General features: G+C 35.6%; 2 protein-coding genes, 1 long non-coding RNA gene and 1 pseudogene across 6 annotated transcripts; 1 reads left to right on the top strand and 3 right to left on the bottom strand.

Moving 5' to 3' along the window:
• Positions 1–327: 327 nt before the first annotated feature.
• LOC107932379 (ATP-dependent Clp protease adapter protein CLPS1, chloroplastic) lies at positions 328–2,808 on the bottom strand. The gene is made up of 3 exons (XM_016864350.2): positions 2,512–2,808; positions 1,106–1,256; positions 328–732 (listed from the first exon to the last, which is right to left on the bottom strand). Exons 1-3 carry the CDS (start codon positions 2,573–2,575, stop codon positions 471–473), a joined length of 477 nt encoding a protein of 158 aa, XP_016719839.2. The 5' UTR covers positions 2,576–2,808; the 3' UTR covers positions 328–470.
• Positions 2,809–5,716: 2,908 nt separating this feature from the next.
• On the top strand, positions 5,717–11,220 carry LOC107932400 (uncharacterized). The gene is made up of 2 exons (XR_005907465.1): positions 5,717–5,990; positions 10,859–11,220. It is a non-coding gene; the product is annotated as an uncharacterized lncRNA (long non-coding RNA).
• A 37-nt stretch (positions 11,221–11,257) lies between these two features.
• LOC107922424 (lysine histidine transporter-like 6) lies at positions 11,258–13,448 on the bottom strand. 4 transcript variants are annotated; one of them, XM_041084865.1, is made up of 7 exons: positions 13,217–13,448; positions 12,996–13,135; positions 12,598–12,899; positions 12,016–12,501; positions 11,813–11,904; positions 11,632–11,700; positions 11,258–11,533 (listed from the first exon to the last, which is right to left on the bottom strand). In XM_041084865.1, exons 1-7 carry the CDS (start codon positions 13,310–13,312, stop codon positions 11,435–11,437), a joined length of 1,284 nt encoding a protein of 427 aa, XP_040940799.1. In that variant the 5' UTR covers positions 13,313–13,448; the 3' UTR covers positions 11,258–11,434. The 4 variants fall into 4 exon arrangements, with proteins under 4 accessions (XP_040940799.1, XP_040940800.1, XP_016707945.1 ...); XM_041084866.1 differs by having other exon boundaries at positions 12,016–12,492; XM_016852456.2 differs by having other exon boundaries at positions 12,016–12,899.
• A 1,937-nt stretch (positions 13,449–15,385) lies between these two features.
• Positions 15,386–23,251, bottom strand: LOC107932391 (mediator of RNA polymerase II transcription subunit 25-like; annotated as a pseudogene).
• Between the last annotated feature and the right edge of the window lie 188 nt (positions 23,252–23,439).

The following is a 23,439-nucleotide window of genomic DNA, read 5'->3' as shown; positions in this document are numbered from 1 at the left end:
GCTTTTTGAAGATTAAATTGACCTTTTTTTCCATCTTTAGTGTTATTCCAACGAAGTAAATATTCTTTTTCATTCTTTATATTCAGCCTCTCAATTTTTTTTAAACATTTTCCTAGACGCTACCGACCTTAGGCCATTTGTGGACATTAATTAAAACGTGAAAACAACACTGAGAATAAAGCTATCGGTCCCTTCCTTGGTTTGGAACAATGTGAGACGTGTTAATTTGGTCGTTCTTCGGGTTCATTTTTGTTCTTTTTTCCCCTTGATATTTTAAGGTGTCACTCATCCCAAATTGTTTAGCAAATGAAAAGACAGAGACATCAATGGAGCCAACTTTACTCACAATTAGTACCTAACATCCATCCTCTTGTCTATAATTTGACCATACAAAATGTCCAGGTCCAGGGATCATACAACACTGTATGTATATACATTAACAGTGGTAAAAGCCAAAATGGATCTACTCTTCAGCAACCACCACTTGCTGGTTCAATTGAACTCAGAAGCCCATTCCCCCTTAGCTGCATGCAGTGTTCTTCAGCATCAGCCTGTGCACAAATAATCACCACTGCCAACCCATTGTAGTGTGCTTCTTGCATTATATTAACTGCATTGTCTAGGGTCATCCCCGGGATCACTTTCATCAATACTTGGACAACATCTTCCCGTTTATTGTAGTTGTCATTGTGCAGCATGACCCGATAAGGTGGGGCTATTTTTCTTGACTTCCTGAGCAAGTTAAAACCATAAGTGTTAAAAGAAGGTTCTATGAAGAAAGCAATACTAGATAACAGATATAGCATGTGCATGCGTGCCAATACATGAAAAGTTAAGGACACCAATTTAACATCACAAGTAACAAGTGTGGACACAAAATAGATACAGGGTGTGAAATTGGAGATCTCCCCTGTTTGTAGTTGGTTTCTGGATTGTGAAATCATTTTTATAGGGAGAGCAATTTTGTTTTGAATGACCAACTAAAAAAAGGAGGGTAACCAGCAAATTTACGATAAGAATGCTCGTAACAAAACAATATCAATAATGAGTATTTCACATCAACATATTAAAAGGTACAAGAATACATTTGAATTTGGGGACGCACCTCAGATCAAACTCAGATTCACGACCAGGAGTGGTTCTCTCTATAACTGGCTTCTCCAAGATTCCTCCTCCTTTACTTGGTCCTGTGGTCGATATAGCCATGAGAATGCCACGATTGATGCATGGTCCTCTGCACAGTGACCGTTTCTCTCCTGTTTTGCATAGTTTCAATTTAACACACATTGATAGAAAGCATGGAACCATTAGTATTAAGCGCTCTACTGATGCCAATCTAATTTTGACAACCAACAAGGAACGGAGGACAGTTTTTGGTTATTGAAACAGAACACCACAATTATAGCTTTTGAAAAGATTAATAGTTAATATCATTCATTTCATTAGCTCAAGAAGCTCAAAGCAATGCAGGTTCACCATATCCGGTCAAAAAAATAATTGGTAATTGGAAATCAAGACTCAAGTGACTCATTAAATTACTGTCTGTAGGAAAGCAAATGAGATTAGCAAACAACGCAAGACTAGCATAACTAATATTCAATTTTCCGGCCATCAATAAGGAAAATGTACTATTCTCAGGTGTTCAATATATTTTGCAACAAGTCAACAAATAAGATTTAAACGACCATTTTCAGATTTCAGAGCTATTCTCGATAGATCTAAAGATGGAAAACTTTCTCTTTTTCTTCCCTCATTTTCTTGGATGAAGAAGTAAGTAGCTATATAAATGGATCCAATCATCTATAACCAAATTCATACCCTCAAAACTATACAACAAAAAAGTCTCTGGCTTTTTGTCAGAAAAAAAAAATGTCCCTGGCTAATGGTGAGTGAGCTAAAAGGCAGAGAATCTAGATCTCTTTCCCACTAACAACTAGCAAAAAACTAAGTTGACCATACATCAATAATGTTACCCTTTTAGGACAAAAACAAAACATCCTCAATAACTTGGATGAAACTGAGATATTTTATAACAGTTGCCATCTTCATTCCTAAACCAGTAACTGCCAGCAAAGCTCTAGCCCTCTAAGAAGTACAAGGTCAAATCTCAAATATTTTCAAATAATACCAGCAAAAGGAACTTTGTAATTAAAATATGTATGTTTGTATATATTTCTTATTCCTAAGCATTCTTCACAAACCACAGTCTCAACTTAATAAAAACTTTCTGAAAGAGAGTAGCCATCCCAGAAAATGAATCCCCATAAAGCTCCATCCTTTTTAATCCGCATAGTTAATAAAAGCACTTCTGTATCTATAACTTGGATTATTGGATGAATAATTTGGAGGAACTAAGCAGAACATAACCGATAATAGCCAGCTAAACAAAGTGGCTGCGATACCTAGATGCGTTTTATGGTTTATTCGTAATAAATCAAGAAAATTTACAAACTTCACTTATAACCCAAAATTAAAAACCCAAAAAAGAAGAAAGTGAAGAGAAGGAAGAACCTGGTTTAGGATTAAAGACGGTGATTGGTGAGAGAGATAATCTACCACGTATGGCAGTCTCCATGCCTCTCTGACTCTATATTTCCACACAGTCTCTCCTCCCTTCCGTCTAAACGAAAATGGGTTTCAACCACTTATTCTTCTTTCAGTTTTCGATTTTTTTTTTATTTTCAATATTTTTTTTGGTGGCTAAACAATCCAAAATCTGAAAGTTAAAAACATTAGGTAGTTTGAGTTGATTGAGTTCAGGAGTACATTTTATAATTTAATTTTATTCGATTTTTTTTGGAAAAAATATAACCCTTTTTAAATATAAATTTTGAAATTTTTATAAATATTTTAGATTTTAAAAATTATTTAAAATATTTAAAAATTATTTTGATTTTTTTTATAATTTTTGTTGAGAGATAAATTTATTCATTTTTAAAATTGACAAAGAACAAAAATATATTTATACAAATTTATTATTTGAATTATTTGAGTTATTTAAATTGTAAAATTTAACTCAATCAAAACTCAAAACTCGTTTCAATTAATTTACAATTCAATTTTTTTTTCTAAATCAAATCAAGTTTTACTCGACTTTACTTTAATTTAATTGTTTGTATTTGCCTAAATTTTTTTATTTTTCATTTTTATTTTTCATATATCTTTTTCTATAAAAATTTAGTCATTTGTATTTAATTGGTAGATAAAATTATTTTTGGACTTAACCGGTACTTTTAAACTTAATTCTATCACACTTTAATACCCTAAAAGTAAAAGTAACTATGCTAATGTGATATTGACGGCTAATAGCACTGAAGACATGTGCTAGCCCAATATTTGATAAGTGACAAAAATTAAAAACTAAAAATGTTATTTAAAAATCATTAAAATTATAATTTTTTTTACAATTAAAAGAATGAACTTGAACAAATAGTTATCTAGATTCATCCAAACATTTTTAAAGTAATTTATATATTTTTATTTTTAATAAATATTATATTTTTATATAAAATATCAAATTTTATGTATTTTAAATTTAATAATGTTATAAAATTATGATAATTTATGAAAAATTAAAAATATATAAAATTACTAAAAGAACATGTTTATAAAGAATTTGGATAAATTGTTGTTCAAGCTCCAATGAACTTGGATAATTATTTGTTCAGATTCATTCCTTATGCCAATTAAGTGCTAAAAATTTATATAGGTGCTAATTAGGTATAAATGGTCAATCTCATAAGTATTATACCAAATCCCATCAGTCGAATCATTTTTTCGAGAAATACGATACATCTAAGTCATACAAGTAAAAAGATTTATTTATTGATAAGAAAAACAAAAAATGTGAGCGGTGATTGGATTGATAATAAAATAGAATCTTGGGTCGCGAATAGTGATTCGATTGATGATAAAGAAAGAGAATTCTTGGTTCAGTTCTCCACCTTAACGATAGAAAAAAGGATTGATCAAATTCTATTAAGTCTGATTCATAGTGATCATTTATCATAGAATGACTCTAGTTATCAAATGATTGAACAACCGAGACCAATTTACTTACAATACTTAGTTGACATTCATAAAAATTATCTAATGAATTATGAGTTCAATACATCCTGTTTAGCAGAAAGGCGGATATTCCTTACTTATTATTAGACAACCACTTATTCACAAAATTTGTGTAAGGCTAATAGTTTTTATTTCCCGTCTAGTGGAAAACCCTTTTCGCTCCACTTAGCCCTATCTCCCTCTAGGGGTATTTTAGTGATAGGTTCTATAGGAACCGGACGATCTTATTTGTTCAAATACCTTGCAGCAAACTCCTATGTTCCTTTCATTACAGTATTTTAAAACAAGTTCCTAGATAACAAGCTTAAAGGTTTTTTTTATTGATGATGTCGATATTGATGCTAGTGACGATATTGATGATAGTGACGCTATTGATCGTGACCTTAATAGGGAGCTGGAGCTTCTAACAATGATGAATGCGTTAACTATGGATATAATGTCAGAAATAGATCGATTTTATATTACCCTTCAATTCGAACTAGCAAAAGCAATGTCTCCTTGCATAATATGGATTCCAAACATTCATGATCTGGATGTGAATGAGGCGAATTACTTATCCCTCGGTCTATTAGTGAACTATCTCTCCAAAGATTGTGAAAGATGTTTCACTAGAAATATTCTTATTACTGCTTCAACTCATATTCCCTAGAAAGTAGATCCCACTCTAATAGCCCTAAACAAAATAAATACATGTATTAAGATATGAAGGCTTCTTATTCCATAACAACGAAAGAATTTTTTTCACTTTTTTATATACTAAGGGATTTCACTTGGAAAAGAAAATGTTTCATACTAATGGATTCGGGTCCATAGCCGTGGGTTCTAATGCATGAGATCTTGTAGCACTTACCAATAAGGCCCTGTCGATTAGTATTACATAAAAGAAATCAATTATAAACACTAATACAATCAGATCTGCTCTTCATAGACAAACTTGGGATTTGCGATCCCAAGTAAGATCGGTTCATGATCATGGGATCCTTTTCTATCAATTAGGAAGGGTTATTGTACAAAATGTACTTCTAAGTAATTGCCCCTTAGATCCTATATCTATCTATATGAGGAAGAAATCATGTAACAAAGGGGATTCTTATTTGTACAAATGGTACTTCAAGCTTGAAACGAGCACGAAAAAATTAAAGTACAAGGGAAAAAGATATATTAATCCACACTTTTATTATAAAAAAGTGAAAATGTGCTATTAATCCTTACACTATTATAGAATTTGAGATTTAGCCACCATACTTTAAAAGTTAAAAATATAATTTTCTTATTTTTTTCAATTTAAAAATTATAGCCCAATGATTATTGTTGTTGATAGGTTGTCAAAATTTATCAATTTAACATATTTATTTTTTGTTAATCGTATTTCATGTAATGTAAGGATAACCTAATTAAAATTTTAAGTTGACAAATTTTGACAAAAAATACTTACGACCTTAATGATTGAACTGAGAGTTTGAAATAAAAAATAAAAGGACTTAATTTTTAACTTTTTAAGTACAAGAATTAAATATTAAATTTTTGTCAAATTATAAGAATTAACAACATATCTCAACCAGAAAAAAAACAATTTTGATGTTTTTTTATAAAAAAATCTCAAAAATCTCAATTTTAAATATAAAATGCTTTTGTCCCTAGACGCCTTATCTCATGTGGTATTATTCTCCAAGTGAATTTATCCACTCCATTCAAAGGACAACTCCATCAAGAGAGAAATGAGAGGTAAAGAGTGTCTCGCTGCTTTTAAAATTGATATGAGAAAAACCTTTGACAAGATCAATTAGGATTTCATTCTTATTGTCATGAAGCATATGGGATTTGAACGTGAATGGATCAATTTAATTCATCAGTGTATCTCCACTATCTCTTACTAGGTCCTTATTAATGGCTCTCTTTTGAAAGACTTCACCCTTTTCAAGGTTTGTGCTAAGGGGATCCTTTTTCCCTTATTTTTTTTGTTTTGTGCATGAACATCCTCTCACTCATGCTTCATAAAGCTGAAGTGAATGGATCCATTCATGGAATTAAGATTTTTAAGATTGCCTTCTATTAATCATTTTCTCTTTGCGAATGATTGCTAGTTTGCTACATCTTTTTTAATGCTTCTATGCAGACATGCAGATCTCTCAAGGTTATGAAATTTTGCTCTCTTTCGGGTCTCCAAATTAATTTTGCTAAGTCTAAGCTTTTCTTAGTCTTTCTAGTAAGCAACATGTAAAGAGATGGTTTATTGCCATTTTTAATGCCAAAAGAGTTTACCTTCCTGGCAAGAATTCGAGGTTTGAACTGGGGAAATTGCAAAAGAAGAAAGAGTTGTTTAATAACTTATTAGACAAAGTTAACAACAAACTTGCTCCCTGGAAGACAAAATGTTTGTTGCCGGGTGGAAGATTCACTCTTATTAAATCCACTCTGACTTCGCTTCCCCTCTATTTTCTTTCAGCTTTCAAAGGCCCCACGAACATTTGTGATGAAATTGATAAAGTAATTAGTGCCTTCTGATGGGGTCATAACACAAACACTACGAAATTTCATCATTGTAAATGAGATAAACTCTGTGCTCCCATCTCACAAGGGGGATTGGGAATTAGTAAGACTAAACTCTTCAACGGAACTCTCCTATCGAAAGTCACCTGGTGAATAATGACAGACCAAAACTGCATGCTCTCAAAAGTCCTAAGAGCTAAGTATTGCAGTCATACCCCCTTTGAATCTGTTGACCCAAAACCTTCCAAATTTTGGGTCTAGAAAGGCATTCTTGTTGGTAGGGATATTTGCAAAAGATGGAAGGATGTTCAACTTTGGGGTGGAAGAAACAGCTGGATCTGCACTAACTCTAACCAACCCCTTATTGACATTGTTGAACTGTATGCTTCCAACTTTCAAGTTCAAACTTATCTCTATCCTCATCTCAATAGTTGGGATCAAAATAAGTCCCTTAGATCTTTTGATATCAACAGAGCTTCAGATCTCCTTAGTAGAACACTTTCCATATAGGAAGGAGATGACAAAATAGTCTGGAAAGCCAATCACAATGTGGTTTTTACGGTTAAAAATGTTTATTCCCTCCTTTTCCAAAAGATCCCCTCTACCACTCTTTTTTGAAGATGATCATCCATGTAGCTGATTGTTTTTTGGTGTTTGCATGTAACTGTCACAGTTTGCACACATGTATGCAGCAAGTGTGTATGCTGCTTAGCTTTTAGTTTCATTACTAGTTCTTTTGTTATGGTGTTTAGTTGTAAATGAACTAAGTTGGTAAATTAGACAAATCAACATGTATACAAGTTATGTTTCACTTGTTACGAGGCAGATTAGTGGGGTTACGTGTGTTTGATGAAAACAAATGACTTCTATTGTAATCTTTTGATGAATGAAAAATTGAGAGATGGAACCGATAGTGCAGATTAGTTTGCAAATTTTGTTAAGTTGCATTCTTTGGCTCATTTTCGTTTTTGCTCTCTTCTTTCTTTGCTTAAGCATCAAAATCATTGTAGCCACTTTGAATATATTGTTTTGTTGATTGACTTGATTCTTTTGCTATTTGAATCGATTCATTATTGTTTGAATCAATTCTTTGTTGTTTAACTTGATTCAAAACCCAACAGTGGTATCAAGAGCCATTAATATTTGAGGGTCATTTTCCTTGTTGTTTCTGTCAAAGTATCTTCAACTAGTTTTTCACCTCCTCCACCACCTGTTTTCAATGGTTAAAAATATAGTATCTGGGTGGTTAAAATGAAGACTTACATTCAAGCTTTTGACTTGTGGGAAGTTATGAATGCTGATATTGAACCACCACCATTGAGGGCCAATCCAACTATAGCACAGATCAGACAACATAGTGATGATTGTGCCAAAAAGTTCAAGGTAATGTGTTGGCTGCAGAATGGAGTTTTTGATGTGATATTGACAAGAATCATGGCCTGTGAGACTCCAAAACAAGCTTGGGATAAGCTAAAGGAGGAGTTTCAAGGGTCAGACAAAACCAGACAGCAACAACTCATTAATCTCATGAGAGATTTTGAGAATTTGAAGAAGAGAGAGGCTGAAATAATGAAACAATATGCAGATAAGACCATGGCAATGGTCAATAGCATCAAGCTACTTAGAGATCAATTTAGTGATAGAAGGGTGGTTGAAAAGGTCATAAACACACTTCCTGGGAGGTGTGAGTCAAAAATTTCCTCTCTTTGAGACTCGAGGGACCTATCAGCAATCTCCTTTTCAGAGTTGATTAATGCTTTGTATGCTTAAGAGCAGAGAAGGACAAGTAAGCAAGAGGAGCACACTGAAGGAGCCTTTCAGGCCAGAAACAGAGAAGGCTGAAGCTCCTCAAGCAATGAAGAAAAGAAAGGCTGGACAAAGAAGAAAGAGAAGAGTTGGAGAGATAGTGGAAAGGAGAAAAATCCAGCATGCTCTCGCTACAAGAAGACTAATCACCTGGAGAGTTATTGCTGGTTCAGATCTAATATTCAATGTAGAAGCTGCAAACAATTTAGACACATGGAAAATGTGTGCAAAAATAAAGGGCAGTAATAGCAGAACCATGTTCAAGCTCAGGCTGCTGATGGAAACCAAGCTCTGGAGGAGCATCTGTTCACTGCCTCTTGTTTTGTTTCAAGCAGCAAAGTCAATAAGAGTTGGTTAATTGACAGTGGCTGTACAAACCACATGACCTCTGATGAGAGCATTTTCAGGAAGATTGACACTAGTTTTGCTTCAAAAGTCAGAATTGGAAATGACTAGTTTATTGAGGCTAAAGGAAAAGGTGTTGTCCTAATCAGCACCCCAATAGGTGCTAAAGTAATCCAGACGTATTTTAAGTGCCTGAGTTAGATCATAATCTCCTTAGCATTGGTCAATTGCTTGAGAAGAAATACTCTGTTATTCTTAAAGATAGATGCTGCATTGTATTTGATTCATTGGGATAGGAAGTTATGATAGTCTCAATGAATAATAGAAGCTTTGAGTTGGATTGGAACTTTGTGGCATCGAGGGCGGCCTATACCAGTTCAGTGGATGAATCACATATCAGTCAGATGTTCAAGTCAAATTTGATTGAGGATATGACTAAAGTTGAAGATGAAGCTGAAGATGAAGACTTTGATGACCTTCCTGTTAAAGGCATCAGGCCTATTGTTGAAACTTATCACAGATGTGACTTAGTAGTGTTGCAGCCTGCAATTTTTAAAAAAGTTGCACAAGAAAACAACATTGGTGCTTGCTGTAAAATGGTCAAGAAGGAGTGTTGCAAGTTGGCCAATCATGCAGTAGCAAGCAACAGGGTGAAGTGCGAGCTCACCAAAATGCAAGTTTTGAACTCAGCAAAAGTGCGAGTTGAAAAATGTGCGAACTGTGCAAAGTGCAAGCTGCAAGTTGAATGAAATGCGAGCTGCAAAAGTGCGAGCTCATCAAAGTATAAGCTTGCGAGCTGGCCAAGATGCAAACTGGCTGATATACTGACCAAGCCATTTGGAAAGGTCAGGTTTGAATATTTAAGGAAGATGAATGGTGTGAGCAACATGGAGGCCAATGAGGAGTGTTGAAGATGACCATCCATGCAGCTGGTTGTTTTTTCTGGTGTTTGCATGTAACTGTCATAGTTTGCACACATGCATGCAGCACGTGTGTATGCTGCTTAGCTTTTAGTTTCATTACTAGTTCTTTTGTTCTGTTATTTAGTTGTAAATGAGCTAAGTTGGTAAATTACTTCAGGTGTTTAGGTACTGATTTAGATAAATCAGCATGTCTACAAGTTATGTTTCACTTGTTACTAGGCAGATTAGTGGGGTTAGGTGTGTTTAGTGAAAACAAATGACTTATATTGTAATCTTTTTATGACTAAAAAATTGAGAGACAAAGTAGATAGTGCAGATCAGTTTGCAGATTTCTTAAGCTGCATTCTTTGGCTCATTTTCGTTTTTGCTCTCTTCTTTCTTTGTTTAAGAAGCAAAAGCATTGTAGCCACTTTGAACAGATTGTTTTGTTGATTGACTCGATTCTTTTGTTGTTTGAATCGACATTATTATTTAAATAATTCTTTGTTGTTTAACTCGATTCAAAACCCAACACACTCTCAATCTCAGCAAGTTGCCTGAGTTAATCAATTCCTTTCAAAATCATTATTTTTATATGGAAGATTTGAAATAATTGCCTCCCCACTAAAGAATCGAGAAAACTCTCTACTAATGATAATCTCTATCTTCTCTACAATGAAGATAGGGAAACCCCCTATGCATCCCTCCTTAAATTGTAATTTTGCAAGGGCCGTTTAGTTTGGTTCCCCTCTTGCACTCCACTTCAACTCTCTTACTTATTCATCTCCAGCTGGATCCTACTGGCTCTAGAGAAGTTGTATCAACTCTCTGGATTCAAGAAACTTCTACATTGTTACGGTCTATGCCCTTTGGATTATATGACAATTGAGAAATGAACTCATCTTCTAAGGATCTAGTCCCTGTCCTATAGGTGCTATTAAAAGAATTTTTTATCTCTACCATTCGATACTCAACTCCTTTCCTGCTAATATTTCTCAGACTATTCAATTAAGGACTCAGCCTTCTCTTAGACTTGGTAAACACTTCTCCCAATGGTTCTTATCGTTAAGCATTATTAAAAATCGACAAAATGATATGACTGGAAGAGCGGCCATCGTTCAAAACTCAAATGGATTCCAACTGTTGTCCATTCATAGCTTCAAATTTGCTACCAAACTTCAGGCTAGAATTTTTATCCTCTACGCTGTTCTTTTGTCCCTTAAGTCTCACAATATTTCTTCTTGTAGGTTGCTGGACAGAGACAAAAAATGAACCAACATTATTCTTGGATGCACCAAAACAGTGTGGAAACTTGAACCACCATTCAAAGATGTCCAAAATCTCTTCCAATTTGTCACCATTAGTCAGAAACTAGAGGGCAACCACATACTAAGAAGAGAAACAGTGAAATGGGCAACATGTGCTTTGAGAGCTTGCATTAGTTTCTCCTTGCCATAAATGCTCTTCCTTGATAATGTACCAAAAAAATAAACTAAAACTAAAAGCTAGCCAATGATAAGTTGAAATGTTAGTGAGTGTGTGTATACGAATGTTGCAAAGTCTCAGCCAGGGTTTTGATGAATGGTAAATGATCAGTCCTTTTCTTCAATCAATTTCTTTGTTTACATTCAAATGAAAAAAATAAATTAGGTAAACTGTCTTTGGATTTATAAGTTTTAACCACTTTATGCTATATATATATAAAACTTGCTCAATTTATATAAAATCACTAGGACATTGAGTGGCTTGAAGGTAAAGCAAGTATTTGATCAGTGGATTCACATTAATACATCCATCTGAAACAACATGCAATGCTCATTCATTCATGTATAAAAACTGTATGTTGAAGCATCTGCTATGATATTCCTTAAACCTCCAATTGTTGATGCCATCATAATGAACACTCCTACAAATATGCACCCCTGAAATATATTTACATATAGAAGAAAACACCCATTATTATCAGCAAATTTACGTATATGTATTTATATATATATATATGTAATGAAAAATCCATTACCCAATTGATGAACCAATTGAGGCTGAACCTTTTTGGTTTCTTGATCACCAACCACATTATGCTGGGAAGCTGTAAGCCAAAAATTTTGATGACAGATATAAATTTAAGTGAGTTGCAGATAGCAATACTGAATTGAAATCAGTTATATATGTTTATATGTGTGTGTGTGTGTGTTGCTTACAAAATATGAAGTGGGAGCAAAGCCAAATCCACCAAAGAAACCCAGAAGATCTCCAAAGAAAGGGAAAGTGACTCCTATGAACAGGGTAAATGCTGCAAACATCCAATATCCATTGTTCTTATAATTAACTAAAATATCTAACTCATTTTATAACTTACGGACGGTCGTGTAAGTAAAGTTGGTTCAAATAGAGGAAACCTCACCTACATAAGTAGATCGAGTTATGAGCCTGAGAGCAATCCCTGGTGGGAAGTTGAGCCTTTTGATCATCATGTTCTCCAGCAGGTCAAACACAGGCATAGCATAAACCTGGTAGCTTCCAATGACATGAACAACCACCATCAAGTTAGCACAGGCTATGAGCCATGCAGGTTTCTTGAGTGCCATAAGTACATTATCATCGACATCTTGACCGAATGCCCAGTATCCTATCATGGCTACTGGAAAGTAGCATATGGCATTTATGAAATAGGCTCCGAGTGCACCTTTCCACATCGGTATTTTCGAAGGCCTTTCTGGGGTTGATGGAATTGTGGCCTGAATTTCAAGGGCAACTGCATGACCAGCAAATGCAAATGAAATTTGGCCTAGTGCATTGAACACTCGAAACATGAAGTCAGTCGGACTTGTGCTCTTATAATCATAGCTCACACCATCGATCTGACCGTGACTCAAGGAACCTGCCCAGGCTATGGTTGAATAACTCAGAGACATAACTGCTGCAGCTAATGAAACAGCAGCAACTGAATTGAAATTGGGAAGCTGAGACAGGAAGAAATGGGTACCACCAAAAATCAAGATCCAGTAGGACTGCCTGAGCTGTGTGCAGCTGGTGCAGGCAATCTCCATGAACTTTTTGAGGCATTTCCCTCCTGTAACCATGTACACAATGTCACATCCAACTTGAACAATCAGCTGCTGAGGCAACACTACCCATCCTCCGAGTTTCGGTCCAAAAGCATATCGCCCGAGGTCAATGTATCGATCGAATCGAGTTCCAGGGACACACTCATGCAGTTGTATCATCTGCCACATTGTATTCAAGGTCATGCACCATGATAATACCAGAACCATTGTTCCTGGACCCCTAAGATCAGAAAACAGAAGGTTAGTAAAAAATTTCCCAACTTGTCTCAACTAAGCCTTTTTGTTGAATTGAGTTTTAAGTTCCAGCATTGCATACCATCCTAGATAGGCCATGGCATAGGGCAAGCTGAGGACACCTGCACCTATCATGGCCGTGACAGTGTGAAAAGTGGAGTACCACCATTTGGCTCTGCGAGTAGGATCACCTTCTGCCCATTTCCTGATGGATTGAACTTCCTGTTAGAATCAAAATGGAAAAGTAGTCAATTAGTGTTGGCCATTGGCCAGGTAATACAAGCTAACTCATCATGTTCTCACCTTTGGAGGAGATGTTGAAACCATTCTTTGCAAAAAGTATTGAATTGGAAGATTGAGATATCTCCTGAATGTAAGGAGTTGGGTTATCGTCACCATGTGTTTAAGTAGAGGACTTGGGACTTGTTAGTGGTACATGATTTACTTTGCTTCATGGAATAAAGTTAAGAAAATGACATCCCATTTACTTTGGTTAGCTCTTTTTCTCTTTTTGTGATATTTCTTCTGCCATTTCCCTCAAAACCTTTTATCCCAACTTGTTAAAACAGCATCTTAATCTTATAACAAAGTAACGCAATTGTTTATTTAACCCTTTTCCTTTTCTGAAACGAATATCTTTTTCCATCTCTCAAGACCCTCTCCTACACGCCCTTAAAAGCCCCTAATAAAATTGAAGGAAAAACCGATGCATACAATTTATGTGTATTTAGCACTCTCCAAAAATAATTAATTAGTTGGGAAAATATGAATGGGAAACTAACAGGATCCTTGGTTTTACTGGAGTCACAATTTATCAAATGATTACAATAGAATGATATGATTCATCTGCAAGTTCCACAGTCATATAGTACCAAATAAATTCTATTTTGATAATAAGCAAGTGGCTCTAGCATTTTTGTTATTGGAAAGAAATTTTCAAACTCTGATTCTTAATTTCTTTTGTTCTCAAAAGTATGTATATTTTGATATAATATGTGATGTTGGAGGTTGGAAGCGGTTCATATAGTGTGTAGAGAGTTGCTAGCAATGGTTCCGGAGAGTTTGGAAGAAAATGGAAGGTTCTGATAAGATTTTGACACAATATTAGTATGTAAAGTAGATTATTAAAGACTTATGAGGATGTGGATCCTTGAACACATGTCCAACTACTTGGGGTTGGTGATAGTGTCATAGATATGATAAAATGTAATTTCACCGTATCGTGGAGAGTTGATAATAAAATTATGATGGAGGTAATAAAAAGTTTGGTTTGCGTAGTAAGCATATAATAAATTACATCAGATGGGGAGTTTTTTTTATCCGATCAAAGTGGTTAACTTAACAAGGTATCTCATAACAAAAACAAATAAAGTTAGAGACCCAAGGAATGAGAAGTGGAATGAGAAGTGACAGCTTTGGACTTATGGCGACAGAGACTGAATTATTCTACTCCACCATGATGCAAGTTAAGGAATAAAAGGACTTTTTAATGGCTGGCAAGTAGCAACACGAAGCCCTACTAGAAACTTCCTATACTTTAGCAAAAGGACATCGTTGGCTTTTCTGCATTTTTTACGAGCTTTTGGACCCTAAGCCAATGACGGGAAGTTTTATTGGTTGGTGCTTTGGATCAATCCCAAAATCATTATACTTTCTTTCTATGTAGCTTTATGGTAGAAATTAAGGCCATAGGTTCTGAAATAATGATTAAAGCAAGGAGGCTGCTTGTTTATGGGAAAGTTTGGTACGGGTCACTGTCTTTATTTTGAGGTGTCCCCACTCCCCCCCCCCCTCTGCCATTGGAGGCCGGAAGCTGAATGCAAACAAAATTTCAATGATAACATAAATATTTTCACTAATCTTTCATTCAACATTGTCGTCATTTTGACATCATAGTGATCCAAATGAATCTAGACTAGATCTTTTCTAATGGTTCAATCTACAGGGAAGTTGCTTTTTCTTCATATAGGCTGGTCTGATCCCTTGCAGTAACTTTCCAACAATTTTGTATTGTATGTGTAGTTTAAGCTTTCTGGCTTCTTATTCAGTGTCTACCTCAGTGGACATTGACCTTTTGTTTTTTCCCACCTTGTGTGGAGGGGGCTTTTAAACTTTAAACATTAATATAGAGAGACAAAAGGTATGCTGTTTCAATTCTGTTCTCTTCTCAGAGGATGGGATAAAGCTTTCAGTGATGTGCTGTAGTGATTAAAAATTCTTGAATGCTATGGTTTTTTTACCACTTTTATGTTCAAGGTGTGCCAAGAGTAAACATCAATCAGTCTTAGAGACTTGAGCATGGATTGATGCTAAGCATTTCTACTATAATCCATGAAAGTTGGTATTCCAAAATCCATAATCAAAACAACTTATGGCTTAGTTACTGCATGACATTCGAAATCGGATCCTATACAAAATGAATTAATGTAGCCTAGCCTTATATTATTAACTAGTTCACACAGGTTTGCATGATAAGATGAAGAGGAATTAACTTTTATATCGAAATTCCGTACCAGCTAATCTCTTTGAAATACAAGCAATGAAATTCATCAGCAAAACCCTTGCTTCCTCCCACCTCATTAGTTACTCTAGACACATGAATGATGGCACATTATGAATGTACCATGTTAGACGTTATCATCAGTACATAAAAAAATTACTTCATCCCAGATGATACTACATGACTTTCTCCTCATGCTTAGCCACTAAAGTCACTGATAAAGACTAGTTATTTCTAATTAGGCCAGTAGATTCCAAGGTTTTGCTGATTTAACTCATAAATCCCCCTCCTGGCATATTAGGTGGGGCCTGTGATGAAACTTGCCCCTGAGAAACTAATTGTGATCATCCTGGACCTTGAACGTAAGCAGGACCCATTCCTGAACCAACCATTTGTTGTTGCTGAGAAAGTTGCTGTTGCTGCATCTGAGGGTGTTGCGACTGTTGCTGCTGCTGCTGCTGCTGCTTCTGTTGTTGTTGTTGCTGCTGCAGCTGGGAAAGCTGCTGCTGTTGCAGCTGTGGTAGCTGCTGCTGCTGTTGTTGTTGTTGTAGCTGAGGGAGTTGTTGCTGCTGCAAGTGCGGAAGCTGCTGTTGTTGCAGCTGTGGATTCTGCTGCTGTTGCTGCTGCTGTAACTGGGGCTGCATCTGCTGCTGCTGCAATTGCAGCTGTTGTTGGCTGGACATTTGTGGTTTAAAGACAACCATATCCTGACTCCATAAAGGGCTTAGTTCAAATAAATCTAAAGCAATAAGATAATGAAAGAACAAAATTAAGAGTCCATGTCATTGCTGATTTCACTATTTTCTTTTCAATTTTGGAGCAAAAAGCAAGAAATATTTTTGGATGAGTGGAATTGTTCCCTTTTTTTTGGAAAACTAAAAAGTACTACTTTCATATAAAATAGATATGTTACGACCAGTATAGCATTTCAGTGATTACATGTTAATCAAATTTCATTTTGCATTGTAAGCAAAAGCAAGAAGTAAATGGAGGCTACAGAAAATTCATATAAAGCTACAGGCTACTCATCTAGTTTGCAGCTTTTACCATTTCGTTTAATTTTTTTGGTTTGTCTAGAGAGGGGTGGAGGCCCGGTGGCGTGTTGGAACTGTGTAGCTGGGAATAAGTACAGGTTATTGTTATTCAGATTAGAAAAGGCACCAGAATATAACAATAATAATCCACACATGACAAACTAAAGCTTGGACTCAAAGTTAAAACATTCTCACCCCAGGGAAAAGCATTCCTATCAAGCGGCAGGCTTTGTCAGAAACTGAAAGCAGCAATGTCTGTTGTGGCAACTGAATTACAGCACACTGCAGGAATGAGAAGTGGGAAATTAGGTCAGAATAATCCGCAATTTCAAATTAAAAATGATTGATAGGATAATTTAGAGAAATTCAAAGCTTGACATGACTCCTAGAAACACTCCAGGAGATACAGATACAATTACAAAGTCTCAAGCTTCAGCTGTAAGCATCAACAAGAATCTGAGCAGTAAGTTTGCTTATATGGGGGTCTACATGAGTACTGGAAGACATTCAAATTGAAATTCAGCATTGCTTCAAATGTAAAATTATCCTCAACCACTTACAAGCTTCTTCTCTTGTAGCTGTCCAAGAAATCCATGCTGATTCATTGCCCTGAAAACTAAAAATCTGCCTTCCCAACATATTGCCTGATGTTGAATAAAACAAAATTATTGAGAAAATTGAAAGATAAAGAACAATGTTTTCACAAACTAGAACTTACTTGTTATTCATGTGATCCTGAGATATAAGACGAACTATTTGCATGGTTTGTGGCCAATGTGCTGCAAGTCTGAAGAAACAAAAACCAGAATCCTCACGTTCTATTAACCTAGATTGGCTTTAAATATATATAAAAATAATAGTCATCAAAGAACCTAAAATCCTGTAAGAAAAATGAAAGCCACGTCTAAAAGAAATAGAATGAGTATTTTTATCATTATATTATCCCCACTAGGGACTGAAAAAGAGAAAAAGAAGTTACACATTAACCATTGACTTACGTCTCAGAAGCTGAGGCACTCCGATAACCCTGCAACAAATAGCTCCGAAGTCAAAAGCATGGTTGAAGCAGATTACGCAAGGCATTAAAAAGAATAAAAAAAAAAGAAAAAAGAAAAAAAAAGGAAGTGTGCTGTATTTGAAGTAACATCATCAACAGATGTTCGGTAAACATACTTCCAATCTGGTGATAAAGACTGGCTGCCCTTGTCTCTGGCCAGATAAATTTCCCTGAATTTATTGATCATTCAAGAGAATTAGACATCCCACAAGAAAATATACAACAAATAAAGAGGAAAATAATACAAAAAGATTTATTATACACATACAAATCACAACAATATTTCAAGGAATTAACGAGAAATGAAAGATATACAAGGAGAAAACTGAAGCCAGAAGCATTACAGGTTTTATTATCTTGCTCACCTTCTCAGGCACTACTTTTTCGGAACCAACAAAACCTCTATTTTTATTACTAATTTAGGTGAAGGCAGTGTTTTATGGAGGAGACAACAAAGGTGCACAGGACCCCTCAAGTAAATTGCAAAGCATGGAATGATTTCACAGAAGCATCAACATTCCAATTCCTCTTCCTTCAACAAGAAATTCCACTCGTCATGACCGAGAGTACCCCCAGTTGATCCAAGAAGGGACCAGAAGATTATAGGGAAAATAAGTGATATAATGGCAAACTTTCAAGCAAGACTGTTCCTAAGAGATTGTACACAGCATGTCTCCCCCAAGCAAAAGAATAGCTCTCAGGAAATATGGTTTATTGGAAGATTTATAATCACACAAGAATGAAAGAGCCAAAAGTATTAAAGTACCTTCTACCATGATATACGTAAAAAAAATAATTAAAAAAATGAACTGCCACTAAAGTTAGAAGGAATTCACCCAGAAGTTTCTACATTTACTCAATGCAAGGAGGTTCATATATTTATCATCACTATCGTCTAAAATCATGCACTAGATTACCTCCCAGACTTTAACATATTTGGATTGTGCTGATTGCAAAGCACTTGACGTCTGTTGTGATAGTGGCATACTGGCAGCTGAACTGTTGCTCACTCCAAGTGCCTGCATTCCAGACTGTACTTGTTGAGACATGCCTGGAGTAGGAATCATTGTGCCATTTCCAGAAGAGACAGTTGATTGACCAAGGGCACTCATGTTCTGGCTCATGCCAACTCCACTTTGCATCATTTGGGTGCCTGAATGGTTTCCTTGGCTCATGCCAGGTACTGATTGGCCTATATTCACTGCTCCTTGAACATTGCCCATTGGCTGTGAAATTCCAATGTTTGAATTCCCAGCCACATTTGAAGTTGCAGAAGAAAATGAACTAAGACCTGAGTTTGGTAGGACCTGTGCAGCCCCCGTAAGAGCTCCTGAGCCAGTTAATGAAGTCATAGTAGGTTGCCCAGATGATAATACAGTATGAGCTGGAGGCACAGAGGATGCCATTCCACTAGATATCATATTGGACATATGCATGGCCACTGGTGTTTGAACCATTGATTGAAGTCCTATAGAAGTTCCTCCAGTGAGAGCAGCAGAGCTCATAACCCGTGCTTGAGAAAGATTGTTTAGTATGTTCACATTTGCAGCAGCTGGAGGCACAGGACGTGAAGGTTGTGTCATGCCACTTACAGAAGGTTTTAGTTCTTGCATGTTGTCACCACTTGTCATCCCCTCCAGTGTATTTGTCAATGGCGAAGAGGTTTGCAAGGTCGGGATTGCTTGAGAAGGCGCACGTGGAACAGAGGGAACATGTGAAAATGCAGGTCCAGTTGCCATGGATGTTATCGTTGTGGGCTCCTGAATAACAAAATATGCTTAAATATCCAAAAAACACAGAAACAAATTTTCATTGACTAAAGTAAATGAGACTTACAACTTTTACAGTAGCAGTGGCAACATTTCCAACAGAAACAGGTAGCCTGCCCACCATAGATCCATTCACTAAAAAAGAGATTAAAAGAAAGTCTTACGCAAGAATTGGTCACAGCATAAATAACAACTTCACAGCAAGTCAAATCTGTTTATTTCTCCAATGCTCAATTTTTATTTTTCCAAGTGGTGTGGGAATCTGTATCTACTGTACTATCTACAGACTAAAATTAATAAATGAATGAGGTGCACAGCAAGTTAACAGATGCAGAACAGGTCTTTTGTTTCCATTATTAAATTCTGCAATGGAAAGGGATATGTCTAGGCTGTTTAGATAATTGTTCTTTTACTTCTTTGATGCTGAAGAAGAAACATATCAATCAATAAGAGACAAAGAGCTTATGTTACAAGGTAATCACTAAGAAGCCTTCTTTAGTGATGAAAACTGAAAAGATGATCTCGAGAATCTCGCATAATGAAGTCAGACCTGACAGAACTAAGATATTAAAATCAAGGTTACAAGTGGAAAGGCTTAGCATCCAGCATAATGTACATTAGTTCCCTGCTTTTCTATTTGCTAATGTGCTTAATAGAGCAGAGCCATGAATATGAATAAGCACACAAATTAGTCAGTCAAATGCAACAATCAGTATCCAGTTAAAAGCAGCATTCTACAGAAGAGATCAACAGATTCTGCATAAACCACCTGATGATGGAGGTGGTCCTGTAACTGAAGTGACAGAAGCCATGTCCATTTTCACAGGACTCTGATTGGTTGCCAAACTTGGAAGTCCAGAGCGACTTAAAGCAGCACGGCCCTCCATAAAGTTCTCTGAAATCAGAACAAGAAACTGAGAGTTTTTAACATTATCAACTGGTGGATCTGCTGCACGGGGGTTCTGCTTTCCCTGTATTTGTGAAAATGCAGTCAGAATACTTAGCTTTTAGCAAGCAGAAAATATTAGTGGCTAAGCAAAGAAAACAGAATCTAGGATAAACTGTAGCAAAAATCTACTAATTAAATAGCTTTCCAGATGTTTATTCTTCCAAAGCTCATCCTTTCTTTAGATAGTGCATCATATTTATAAGGAACAAATTCCATAAAGTGCGATGGAACCATCACCATCAGCAAGCAGGTTACATAGCAGACATCCCTTAAAAATACTTTTACCAAATGTTCAAGAGAGGAGACTAGTTGGTGTTGCAAGACATAGCCAGTACATCTAATGCTAGAGAGAAAACACCCAAATGAGTCGCAAGAGAAACGGAATTAGAAATGTTATAGTTATAATCCTTACAGCACTGTAGATTGCTTTTAGCTTTGCAAGCTGCTTCGGACATATCACAGATAAAGAAACAGAACACTGCAATGAAAACTTAAGGTCAGTTAACCTCCTCCTAAAAAGGTACTGGAAGTAGTGGACAAGAGAAGCAAAATGGTGTTGACCTACCTGAGCAAATGATCTAGCTACTGTTTCAGCATCAGACAGACGACTCTCTGTCTGGGCTTCAGAATTTTCGACTTGCTCCAAATTTTGAATTTGAGGTCTATAGACTGGTGTAGGCAAGGGATAGGGATTACTGGCAGCAACAAGAATGCAATGTCTTTGCCCATCCACATTTTGTGGTGTTTGGTTTCCGTTTGAAGCAATAGGAAACATCTGAGCAGCACATCAGATGAAAAAGAATAAATGTCATGTGAAATGTACTAAGATATCAGCCATACATAGACAAAATTTGCCGATTTTAATTAAACAGATAGAAGGACCATATTGATAGCATTTTTAATAAAATTGTGGATTCAATTGAAACAATATAAAAGTTAGATAATTTAACCCACTTAATAGGTTAAGGATGCTTGATGCAATTTACTCAAATAGTTTCTACTTCTAGTTGCCATCTCTTCTAGTCTATATTTTGAAAAGCAAATGCATTTCACTTATCATAAAGCAATGCATAAAAACCTAAAATTTTAAATCACGGACTTCTGAAATACATTAAACTGGCGTATCATGGTTCTGTGACAGGATAATATTATGCAACATCCACCATGCATTTTCTTCCCTCTTTGCTGTTGAAATGGAGACAGTAATGAGGGGTTTATGGCCAATATCTCCTAAAAATTTGAAGGTATTTGTAACAATATGCGAGTTATAGAGAATCCTTACAGTAAAGTAATATATTCAAGCAAAACGACTTTTGGGTCAAATTTAAATCTAGAGAAAATGAATGAGGTATAATGTGCCTCCATACCATCAGTAGTTATCAATCGGAAAGCATAAAACAAATGCAGTTAAAATATTTAAAATCACATGACTCTCCATACCATCAGTGCTTCAGACAGCCCTTCGGCAATTGCAGCATCATTGAAACCACCACCAGAAAAAGGTATGGCCGACAGCCATTGTAAGAAAATATCAACATCTTTTGTCCACCCGCTACGCTGTACTAGGCAAGCTGCATATAGCATCACAGTTTCCAAATAATTTAGTTTCGCTACTAATAACCCACTTGAGGTTGAAAAAAATAGAGCAAACAGCATACCACAATATGATCCATGAGTGTTGAATGTGACCAATGAAAACTCAACATTAGATGTAGAGTTCTTCTGTATTTAAACAAGTCAACAGAATTAATGTATTTACATATCACTATTAAGCAAACCAGATATCTTAAACTGACTGGAGAAAAAAATTGAAATTTAAATGGCTCCTTAAATTCACACAAATGAAAACTAATTCCCTCAGGTGAATTCAGAGGCCTTCACTGGATTGCCCATAATCATTGTCTAACAATCCTTTAGTTGTTAATATAATGGTCAAAATTGATAGTCTTTTGCTAGATTATATACAATAAATATTCAACTTGTCATCTTATATCATGTACCAAGTAGTAACAGACTGAAACCTCAACAGCATAGTAACAGTTAATGCTGTAAAACGCAATGGTGACCATAGATTTAGAGAAGTAGCTCATCAGAATGGAAGAAAGATTGAGGAGAAAGGCCCTTTTACCTGCCCCGTCAACTCACTACTACAGAAACACCTGCAGGATTACCAGAATCTATAAGAGATGGCAAACATACATAAAATATATATTCACACAAATATTTAACAAAGGTTAACAGCCATAAACACAATGCAGGGTAAAGAGAAACAGAGCCTGGTTCTCCCCTATGAACCAAACCACTTAATTGAAACTGAAGCTGAAGCAAACATTCTCATTCAAGCACACAAGCAAAACACAACAATTAAATTTTATGATGTACATTTATAAAACGAGGAAATTCCATTAAATTCACAGCAGATTAAAAGAACAGTGTAACTCAAAGCAGAAAGAAACATTATACAACAAACACTATTACCCAACGGGAAAACAGCTCAATGATGATATATATATATATATAAACTACTCTCTAGATTGTAAGCGAGTTTTCCGCAAATGTGGCCATAAAAAGAAAACGAAAATGCGAAGCGCATAACATAAATAAGAAAAAGGGTCATCTTTAAATTTAGACAAGAGTTTTCCGCAAAGGCTAACAAATATATTGACATACAATAACGGAAGTTCAAAAAATATTTCTTTTTTTTTCATCAAAATTTGCAACATTCCCGTCGATTGTAACAATAGAATTAAACTAAAAAACCAAATCGAGTAATGGAAATGGTAAATTTAAGGAAAGAGGTCGAGACCTGATGATCTTGTCGAGGTAATCAGAGACGACGATATGCCAGTAGGGACCCATGGCTGCAGTGCCTTCAACGGCCACGATTAGCTGCTTCTCCGCCATATTCTCCTTTGGGAATCAGGTTTTTATCTTCATGGTGATGGAAAAATACCAAATGAGTAAAGAGAGAAGAAAAATAACTGGGAGCAAAAGAAAACAATAACTTGAAACTTTGATTTTTTCTGTTATGTACAAAAATGAAAAATAAATTAAACGAATTTTTTTGTATAATGTTTAGGGTCAAAATTTGCTCTTAGTCCCTCTAATATGTAAAAGCTAAGGATTTAAGTCCTACACTTTAATTTGATATTTTTTTCACAATATATTATAACATGTTATTTCCAAATTATTAACAAAACCTAATTAATGAATCTAA

This window comes from Gossypium hirsutum, chromosome A13, assembly GCF_007990345.1.
Source record: "Gossypium hirsutum isolate 1008001.06 chromosome A13, Gossypium_hirsutum_v2.1, whole genome shotgun sequence".
Lineage (NCBI taxonomy): Eukaryota > Viridiplantae > Streptophyta > Magnoliopsida > Malvales > Malvaceae > Gossypium > Gossypium hirsutum.
Note: the sequence above shows the minus strand (reverse complement) of the source record. Positions and strands in the feature narration are given on the sequence as shown.